General features: G+C 41.0%; 1 protein-coding gene across 1 annotated transcript; it reads right to left on the bottom strand.

Annotated features, from left to right (window-relative positions):
- Positions 1-7,450: 7,450 nt before the first annotated feature.
- LOC122408491 (putative nuclease HARBI1) lies at positions 7,451-8,944 on the bottom strand. Its single transcript, XM_043415283.1, is given in 4 exon segments — positions 7,451-7,471; positions 7,590-8,122; positions 8,203-8,489; positions 8,850-8,944. Coding segments are annotated over 4 exon segments (936 nt in total).
- Between the last annotated feature and the right edge of the window lie 2,382 nt (positions 8,945-11,326).

Genomic DNA, 11,326 nt, shown 5'->3' with positions numbered 1-11,326 from the left:
CTACGTGTTGTGCCTGTTGCTATCGCCGATGCCCATAATTACGGATCTGTGAGGATAAGAAGCTTCTCGCCACCGCGTTATATTCCCTTACTACATACTAGTTTTCAAACAATAACCATTGATATAAGGGATGAGTTTGGCGAGCCAAGAACAGTGACGGATATTTTTGCTTAAACTGCGCACTGAAAAATGGCGTTCCTACACGCGCACTCGTGCGAGTGTCTTAAGTCGGAGCTTGAATTATTTTCATTACCGCCAACCCAGACAACGATCGAGGGGACACACTCTGTATACTACAAACCAATCTCATCGCTGACGGATGATTCACCGATAGAATTTGTCGTCCCAGGCCAGGGGGATGAGTACATTGATCTCGCGCATACAATGCTAAGTATACGCGTTAAGATAGATGCTCCAGATTTTAAAAAGTCAGGGGGGTTAGAGGGCGTATCACCCGATGTAGGACCTGTCAATAATCTCCTACATTCAATGTTCAGCCAGATCGATGTATTTTTGAATCAAAAACTTGTGCCTCCTCCTAACAATGCTTATGCTTATAGAGCTTATATTGAAACTCTATTGAACTACGCGTACGCCGCGAAGACCTCGCATCTTACGAGCGCTTTATGGTATAGCGTTACAGAGGGAGCAATGGATGATAAGGGCGATGGTAACAAAGGACTTGTAGAGAGACGGGATGCATTAGGCAAGGATAGAACGATCGATCTTCTTGGACATCTGCATTGCGATATCTTCAATCAGGAAAGGTTTTTGCTGAACGGTGTTGAGATGCGTTTGCGACTTGTGCAGAACAATAGCGCTGTCTGTCTCATGACTGATTTGAAAAACTGTAAAATCCGCATTACAGAAGCATCGTTAATCGTGCGACGCGCTAAGATAGCGCCCGGTATACTCCTGTCTCATGCGAGAGCTCTGTCTAAATCTACAGCAAAATATCCGCTGACGCGTGTCGAGGTTAAAGCTATATCAATGCACGCCGGAATACACGGCGATACTCTTGATAACGTCATACTGGGCCAACTACCAAAACGTATAATAATTGGTTTTATCGATAATAAGGCTTTCAACGGTGATTATGGCAAAAATCCGTTCAATTTTCACCACTACTCGATCAATTATCTTTCTTTATATGTAGACGGCCAACAGATACCGTCAAAACCTCTGCAGACAAACTTTACAGACAGTAATATGTATGTGGATGCATATCACACGTTATTTTCTGGCTCGAGTATTCACTTTCTCAACGACGGTAATTGTATCTCGCGTTTGAACTACCCATACGGCCATTGCCTTTTCGCGTTTGATCTGACACCCGATCCCTCTGCTAATAGCAGCACCCACTGGAACCTGGTCAGGCATGGCAGCGTGAGGATAGAAGTACGCTTCGCGGGGTCTTTACCTACAACGATTAACTGTATTGTGTACGCTGAATATGATAATGTGCTTGAGATTGACTCATCCAGACAGGTCATCGTAGATTTCAGTGGTTGATGAGCGAGAGAGAAGCACCCTCAGTTTTCGCTGAGCATTCAAAGAGTGACGGTCAAATAAAAAAGACGGCATCATGTATATTGATGTTGATGTGCAGGGCGTGAGAGGTAGAGATAACCAATTTATACCTAAAGAAGTAGCCGTCGTATCGGTAAAAACTGAAAACTATGGTCACTGGTTTGTAAAGCCGCCCTATACGGGCGATAACTTACCAGGCTTTGTAAAGCGTCAAAATATGTGGCTATGCGATAATGTCCATGGTATAGAATGGTCTAAAGGCGATACATCGCTACAAGCGTTGGAGTCAAATCTGAAAAGGATTGCGGGTCAGGCGACACGGATTTTCACGCGTGGCTCTGACAAATCATCGTATCTAGCGCAGCTCACGGGCTATTTTATTATAAATTTAGAAGATGATGAAGAGGCTCCTTCATTACGTCAGCTGCCTCGAAGCGACGCATGCTATATGCACCACTGCTTCGCAAATCACAGACAAGCCTACAGATGCGCCCTGAACAACGCTATGAGAATCAAAGCCTGGCTCTGTCAAAGCGAGCGGATTACCTCCTTATCGGAGTATAGGACTACCACGTCGTGGAGCATTGGTATGTCCGAGACCAGGACCGAAGAGGAAAAAGAACCCTCGAATCATGAACAGTCTTCAGATTTTACAATCTCTCCAAAACATAAAGGAGCATGCTATAGGCGTCTACCCAGCCGATCGTATCCCGAAGGTGTGGACGAAACCAACGGCATTCGTGGTTAACACCGATGGATACAAACGCCCAGGGGCCCACTGGGTCGCCATGTACGTCGATCGAAATGGACACGGATGGTTCTTCGACAGTTACGGCCTACCTCCAATCATCCCACAGCATCTCGCGCGTCTCCGAAGAAACTGTCGCCTCTTCCGTTGCAACACGGTTCAACTCCAAGGCCCTAATTCGCAATGCTGTGGACAGTATTGTGTTATGTTTCTTCATTATATGGCTACTGGTCTCGGTATTCAACGATTTAGAGATGTTTTTTCGCATGATTTGCAGCGAAACGATAAAATAGTTCATGAGTATTATAATGCGTATAGCAGCAAGGGTGGTAAATCTAAGGGTGTGGTTTCCGATACAGATGACTGTATCGGCAGGGGTTATAGGATTAAGCATTTACATTGTATACAGCACTGTTGCTCTCGTTCTCGGTAATCACATGCTAATAAAATTTTAAATGCTACTTCTAACGACTGTCTCGTTGCTTTCAACAAGAATCACACGTGCCGTTTTAAAATCCTGTGTCTGTCTCCTATCCCGTTTCTTTCGGCGAAAATTGTACGAGTGGTGACGGGGGCCGGATATCAGATTTCGCTGACGATCAGCGCTGTTGTCTCTATGCAGCTGCAGAGCGTTCAACGCTCATCGTCAGTCGGCGCTCAAGGCTTGAGACTTTACGTCGGTCGGGAGGCATCATGAACATCGTCGTTGATATACAAGGCCTGAAGGATAAATATAATAACTTCGTGCCTAAAGAAATTGCCGTGGTCTCTGTGAAAATATCTTACTTAGCACACTGGGTCATATCACCGCCTCACGCTTATAGCGTACTGCCTCCTAGTGTGAAACGACAAAACACGTGGCTAAAGTGCAATCATCACGGTATAGACTGGTCCGAGGGTGAAACACCTTTACGTGCGGTCGAAGCTGCTTTAAAGCAAATCGCGGTACAATCCGATCGCCTGTTTACAAGAGGGTCTGATGCAGCCGCATATTTGGCACAGCTAACAGACTGCTTCGTTATAAATCTAGAGGAGGACAAAGAACCACCGTCTCGTAACCTCCCCGAGAGCAGTACTTTTTGCATATTTCACGGCTTACTACATAAAAATACCTCGTTCAAGTGTGCTCTCAACGGCGCTGTGAGGTTAAAAAAATGGCTTTCTCATAACGATCGCTCCATCGCCTTGTGGGAGTACAGAACCACCACGTCCTGGACTGCTGGTTTATTAACGGTGGCGCAGCGGGAAGAGGGAAAAGCAACCGGTATCAAAAAATCATCCTCGTAAAGACGCGCATTGCCGCTGATCTCATCCTCACATTTCATTATCTTATAAATGCTGACTTATGCTAGCGACGGTCGGGACCATGGTAAACCAATACCTCCGCCAAGGTATTGTCGGATTTCTCCCACCACTGCCACCCTGTGGTGGGAGATGCTGCATCAAAAGATTGTTGTCAGCTCTTTTCTGCATTCGAGGTAGGGATATGAATCTACCAAACAGGAGGTTTAAATCATTTGAGTTCTCTGATGATCAGACAGTGCTCCCAAGCCGCCGTATGAGTAAATGACGTGAATTGAAAGTACGCTTAGATCTCTTTTTGCACGATATTGCAACGTTTAAAGCCAGAATACGCGACATATCAGAACTCCGCGCTTTAACAGTGGCCATAAAAAAACTCGATCTGAACAATGGATTTCACGCTCGTCAATCAAACAGGCCTTTTGGAGTCCTTCCTCCCCGTCAAAAAACTGACCGAGCTTGAACTCGCCAAAGAATACCGCGTCACCTGTATCCGTGTCGTCGAAACGAAATGGGGCAAGCGAATTGCCATGGACGTGGACAGCACATTTACATGCTTCCTGCCGGCAAGATTCGTCAAAGTTTTCGAAGATAAGAGCAGATGTGCGAAGCGGCCTCAAACAAAAAATTAATCATGCTGTACCACGGCACGAAACTCAACAGACTGGAGTTCAAACCTGCTGAAGAATGATCATAAACAGGTATGGGGCAAAAACTTATTTATCAACCATCTGAACACTCCCAAACGTACACTAACCTCTCTCACATTATGGTGTCTCTATCGGCCCTGTTACAGCATCGTCTGACCATCTAAGCAGCACATCCCGTAAACCACCGCTCCATGGTCATCGACGCCGTCGTCAAAACGAACGAAAAACCAAAAATATCCACAAAAAAAAATACCCCCCTACTACTATATGTATTGTAAATTATGTGCCATATTATAACCAAAATTGTAAAATTAATAAGAGCCGAAATATATATATATACGGAGAAAAATAAAAAAAAGGTGGTGCGCTATGGTGACACGCTCATCCCCCCTCCGCACACCCGCAAACCTCTCACCCACAACGCCGGCAGCTCGGCCTAGTGGGGGAAAGGAGTGGGGATAGGCGTGGGGGTCGCATAGTGCATCACCTACTACTAAAGTGTGATCCTAATTTTTACACATTGTAAATTTGTATTTATATATTTTGAACATACCATCTCCAGGTGAAATCGCAGTATGTATTAGTGGCGAACTAGCTATACAATTATTTTTTTTCTACATTTTTAATCTTCGTTGGAAACACCAAACTCAGACCTTTTGCTTGAATGATGTCGCGAACATCTATAATTTGGTCATCAACTATAGTCAAGAGACTCGGTAAAGTCTCGGGACAAGTACATTGACAGCTCTGTCGTCTGCTGGCCTGAGGCTCTCGCCGAGACTATCTTTTCTCTGAATAAAACGATTCGCGGTGGTGGGAGTAAAATTGGCATGTCATTTTGTTCAAATACGAAATTCATAAGTCATCTGAGGCTTCGAAAATTGAACTGGAGATTAATTAACAAATTCTCTTTCGATTCCGCCCAAAATCAGTATGATCGGTGGCGAAATTGCTGAGAAACAACTTTGCACGGGTTCAAGATTATGCAAAAGTTACTGACACATTACGAGTTCGACGTATACGTATACGCGTTTTGATGTGATTTAGTGCTAGTAGAGTTGTATCTCAACGCATTCTGATTGGCTCACTCCATCTGACCGACCACGTTTAGACTCCATAAACGTATCCAACGGTCAGATTCCATGAACGTAACCACGTTCAGACTTCGTCAACGTATATAGGTACAACCATCTGTCAGTTTTTTATAGCATCATGAAGAAACGTAGTTTCGACATAACAAAGTGCTGTCTAAATTTAATTTTAAAAAATGTTCGTTGTTTAGTGGAGTGCATAATATTTATTATTTTAATAAAAATAGTGATGTGGTGTCATAATATTAACAAAACCAGTCTTTAGTGAATTAAACCGGTATAAAAGCGGCCGCGTAAATGTAGTCTGTGATCCGTGTGTTTTAAAAAAGTGGGTGATGCAGATTTTATTATTTCGTTCGATTGGAAATAAGTTGGGCGGGTTGTTCCAACTGACTATTTAACTGCCAGTTAACTATCTGTCAGATACGTTTAACCGGAAAGTTTATCGATCACTTTTTTTCCAGCGTTGTTCCACGAAATTTATCCTAAAGATAATAACCTAGCGATATATTTCGATTGTGACTTCCGGAAACGCTAGCGACTGTGTTCATGTGTAAACAAAATACTGCGCCCGATTCGAAACTGCATTTTTACCGTTTCCGCGATGCATAACGCAATTTTGTTCTTCGCAATCGCAAAATGTAAGTACGATATAAACTATAATATGAAAGTTTTGTTATGAGAAAGTTAATTGAATGCCGCTTCTATCGGTACAATTCGAACATTTGGTTTAATTTTTGATATATTGATTTGAGATCATACGGATTGAGGTTAAGGTTCAAATAACACGTTGAAGAAAGTGACCTGAATTGTTGCAACAAAGTACTAAATGATTAATTTTTAATTCAATTTATTAGATGGCCGAATCAATGAAAATGAAAAGGGAACGAGGCGCGAATTTTTCAGGTGAAGAAATAAACACTCTAGTGGCAATAATCGAAGAACATAAAAGCGTAATTGAATGCAAGCAAACCGATGGAGTAACATGGCGTGAAAAGGATAAAACTTGGGATTTAATTACTGCATCATTCAATGCTTGTAATTCGATACCACGTACGAAAAAAAATTTAAGGGCTAAATACGACGATCTGAAAAAAAATTTTAGAAAAAAAATGCTCATAATAAAATGGAATTATTCAAAACTGGTGGTGGTCCAGGAAATCTCCTCCAATTCACCGCAGCTGAGCAATCTATAATGTCCTTTATGGCATCGTCCGTAGACGGAGAACCATCTTATTGGGACAGTGACAAGCCATTAGGTAAGACAAAAAATTTTCACTATTCCAAATCAACACTCACTTTTTCTACATAAAATTTTCTAATCTCAGAGGGATCACTCGAAGAAACTTCGATAATTCACCCGACCAATGTTCCTTCGGATGATATTAATGCAGAAGTTGTACGTATACATTTGTGGGCAATAAATATTTTGAATCACCTAGCAGAATAACAATGTGATTATTTTTAAACAGGAAGCATATTGCAACCTTGAATACTTGGAAGATAATGGAAACAAGCAAGAACCCATTCAAGAAGAATCGAAATTAATGCTTGAACCTTCTCGTAAGGGCATTACGCTCTTGAGAAGTAAGAAATCGCCAGAAATGAAGGCTGCAAAAAGGGTGAGACGAACTCTTTCAGTTGAAGAAAAACGTGATGAGGAGCGAAAGGAGGAGCTATTTCAAATGAGGATGGAAGTTCTCCAAAAAGAGCTTGAGATTAATGACGCTCGCTTGAAAGCTGCCAATCTCGATGTAGAGATCAAAATACTGCAAAAACAAGCTGAAGAGGCCGAACTAACAAAGTATTAAAATAACTATTTGAATAAAAATATGCGTTATTTTTTTGTGTTTATTATAAGTTTGTTTAAACAATGTTATAATAACGAAAAAAAATTTGGTATTTTTTTGCGGTTGACCAAAGAGAAAATTAAAATGATCATTCGAATTTTATTACATAGTTTATTAAAAATGTTGTTAAAGTAATGTTATCATTACTAATAAACATATATCATAAAAAATTACAATGATTGACTGACTATATATTCAACTTTATATTTTCCAAGTAAGTTTGGACCATATTCCTACTGGAAAAATTAGCTGCGATCGTTGTATCGCAAAAATTATCGTTTATGACTTTACCGAACAAGTCTGTAAAAGAAATGTATAGAAGTATCGTTTAGATATCATATGTATAGACGTAGCTTCAATATTAAATAAGTAAAAAAAATCACCTTGAAAAATAAGTATCAATTAACAATCCTCGTACATTAGCATTTTCGACACTATTATGCACATTATCTGGAGCAACTTCTAATGCTTGTAGAGCTTCTATGAAATCCGCATCAACGGATGGTTCAGGATCATTTGCCTCTAGCGCAATGTTCTGAAGAACAGCTGTTGCAACTATTACTGCTTAAGCAAATTCAGGCTGCATCCCCAATCCAAATGCCAGAGCTGGGAACCTCCGTTTCCATGCCCCAAATGCTCTTTCAATAACGTTTCGAGTACGGATGTGTGACTCATTATAAAGTTCTTGCGCTCGAGTATTTGTTTGCAGCAATGGCGTTAATATGATGTTAGAACACGCATATCCACCATCACCAAGTAGTATTGCATTGCGTATTTCTCCATTAATAAATCGTGCTCGCACTCTACTTGCATTGAATATAGTGGAATCATGGCTTGAACCGGGCCACCGTGCCACAATGTCCAAAAATTGTAGCTTGCTGTTGCATACTGCCTGCACGTTTAAAGTGAATATCCCTTTTCTATTTCTAAATATCTCAGGATATTCTCCTCCTATATATAAATTGATATCATTTATACTATACCTATTATATTATTTCCATAATATATATTTGATTAGATTAAACATGAACCTGGTGATTGAAGTTTAATGTGGGTACAATCAATAGCACCCAAAACTCTAGGAAAACGAGCAATGTTGTAAAAGCCGGCTTTGATATGTCTTTGGCCCTCATTAGTAGCTGGGAATTGTATATACAATGGTAAGAGTGAAGCAATGGCTTCAGTAACTCTTCTTATTATTCGACAAACTGTTGACTTGTGGATGCCACCTAAATCGCCAATAACTGCTTGAAATGTTCCAGTTGCGTAATACCTTAGTGTCAATGGTAGTTGGTGGGCCGGTCTTACAGCATGATTTCTGTAACACAAGAAATCTTTTTGCAAAGAATATTGACGGTCATGTTGTAAAACATAAAAATCCACTTTTATTATCTTTTGATACGAATGGAAAACATAATAGTAAGTGCATGAAAACTGAAACATAACCTCTAAAATAAACAAGTCATTGGTGTTATACTCAAGTAGTAGGTGGTGCACTATGGCGACCCCCACTCCTATCCCCACTCCTTTCCCCCACTAGGCCGAGCGGCCGGCGTTGTGGGCGAGAGGTTTGCGGGTGTGCGGAGGGGGGTGAGCGTGTCGTCATAGTGCACCATCGTTTTTCAGGTATATATATATATATATATATATATATATATAAACAGAGTAGGATTCTAACCTCACAATATTATCCAAACAAATCAAATAAATCCATCGCATCGTCGTTGTCAATGTTATCATCATCGAGTGTAATCGGATATTCTCATGATTCATGAGTAGTAAGGCTATACCAGTTCTAACCCATGGGGCTCTCAGGGGGGAGCGGGGACGGGGGAGCGCGCGGACCGTTGCGGGGCTGCACGGCATGTGGAGGGGAGGGTTCTCGCACAGCGGGGGTGCGGCGGCACTTTGAAGAGACAAAAGATTTTTTTACACCCTCCAATGACTGATTTATGTTTCCGGTATATCAGATTGAACGGAATTTTCTTTTTAAAGTGCTCTTGCCGAAGATGATCTTAATTATCGGACTCCGTGACGAAAGATGTTTACATGTCACACTAATGACAAATGTATTGTGGCGCAAGTTCCGACAAGATTTCTTTTTCAAAATGCCCCTCCCCCAATTTTTGCTTAGAGGAATATATTGTTTTTTTCTGAGAAAATATGAAAGTTTGCATCAGACTGGAAGTATTTGCTCTCAATGACAGATTTATGTGTCCTGTGTTACATTCCTGAGATGGCGATTTCTTTTTTCAAAATGCCCCTCCCTCGACAAATTTATGTGTCCTGTATTGCATCTTTTGTATTCCTGAGGTGGTACAATTTTCGACGAGATTTCTTTTTTCAAAATTGGATCATTACTGAAGTCGAGGTCGAGATGGAAAGATGTGCAAGTATGTATGCTATCCACCCGGCGAAACATCCATTGGCATTAACAGCAAATGAACTTGAATCATTACCGAAGGCTTTGCTTTTGAAGTATTATAGTGCATTCATTCCTGTTTTATGGAATCGTTTACCCAAGTATTTGCAGTGTAATAGTGAAGTGCAATCATATCAATTGTGCTACGATCATTTTAATCAACCCTGGCTACATACGCATATTGATTCTTGTAGACCTAAACGTCGAGATTGTGAAAAGTGTCACATAATGGAACGACTTGTGAATATCTATACGACTCTACGCATAAAAAATCCCTGTGAAATGACATCGGAGGAGCTTCAAATTATATCTCCTACCGTCTTTAAACAATGTTTTAGTGAATATACAGATATTCTGTGGGATCGTTTACCCGAATATTACAAATCCGATAGTGAGATTGCATTATTACGTCGTTGCGTTGAACATTGGAATGTATCATCGATGGATGACCATATTGACGGTCCTGCTCCACAACGTCGAAATTGTAGGAAATGCTGTGAACGTGTTTGAACAAGTTTAGAATGCACGTGTTCATAACGTCGGCGGAATCGAAGAGCCTGTACAGAAAAAAGGACCACCGGAGGAGATTGCATCGATTTTAATATAGATCACGTTTGAACTTGTTTGAAAGCGTGTGGAAGGGGATGATCCAGTTTTGGGGTAGGGATAGATGGAAAAACTACAAATAGCAGAGTCCAGAAGAAAAAAGCATCACTTCACGTCTTCGTAAAGTTGAGTCAAGACTTGCTCTTTAAAGAAAATCTCAAAAACTATATCCATAATGGAGTTCTCCGCCATCAACAATATCATCGCAAAGTCAGAGTATCTCCCTGCCAAGAAGCTGAAAGAACTTCAAGTCAACGAAGAATATCGCGTCTCGGACGTGAGGACAGCAAATACCAAATGGGGAAAAAGATACGTCGCCGAAATCAGGAATGAATTCACCGTATTCCTGCCACCGCGAGTTGTCAAGGCATTCGATCAGAATCCAGCGGTATTCCAGAAACTTCTGGAAACGGCTCATTGTGGACAACTATACATGGAATATCTCGGTGGTGATTGGAACGCTATTGAATTTTCTCAAAGAGATTTCTAATATTCTCAACGCAAAAATGTATATATCTGAATCACCGATGAAATGTATGTTGAAGGAGGAGGAGGAGGAGGAGGAATATTGTATAAATAAAATTACACATTTATGAAAATTTGTTTTGTTTATTCCAAGATCCCTCTATTACATAATGCATGATATACGTATAACCAGCTTTGCAAAGATTTTACATTCTTCGTTGCACAATTAAATTTCGATTCGTTGGTGTGGTGGTGATGGTCGCAATTCGATGGACTTTTCGGCAGTTTTTTCAACGATGGGCAGTCCAAAGTCTCCAAATCGACAATCTCCGTTGACAGATCCAAAAAGTTCGTCAGCCATAAAGACTTTTCGCAGCCTTTTACGAAGATGGTATGAGCGCCGCGTAAGATAGTTTGAATTATTCCTCTTGCTGCATCGTATGGTATAACACCAAAATCCCATGACAATCCATGAAAATTACGTTCCAGCCATTTGTTTGTCGTTTTATACTTTGTGGGCAGAGAATCCCATGCATACGGTGGTGCGAAGAAAAGTGTGAGAGGTTCAGCATTCTTCACGTCCGCACGAATGATTGAAATTTCTTTGAGTATAAACTCATTGATGGGTCCTTTGAAGCCTTGTAGATCGATGACAAAATCCA

The sequence above is a fragment of the Venturia canescens genome, chromosome 3 (assembly GCF_019457755.1).
Source record: "Venturia canescens isolate UGA chromosome 3, ASM1945775v1, whole genome shotgun sequence".
Lineage (NCBI taxonomy): Eukaryota > Metazoa > Arthropoda > Insecta > Hymenoptera > Ichneumonidae > Venturia > Venturia canescens.
This window is presented reverse-complemented; position numbering and strand designations above follow the sequence as displayed.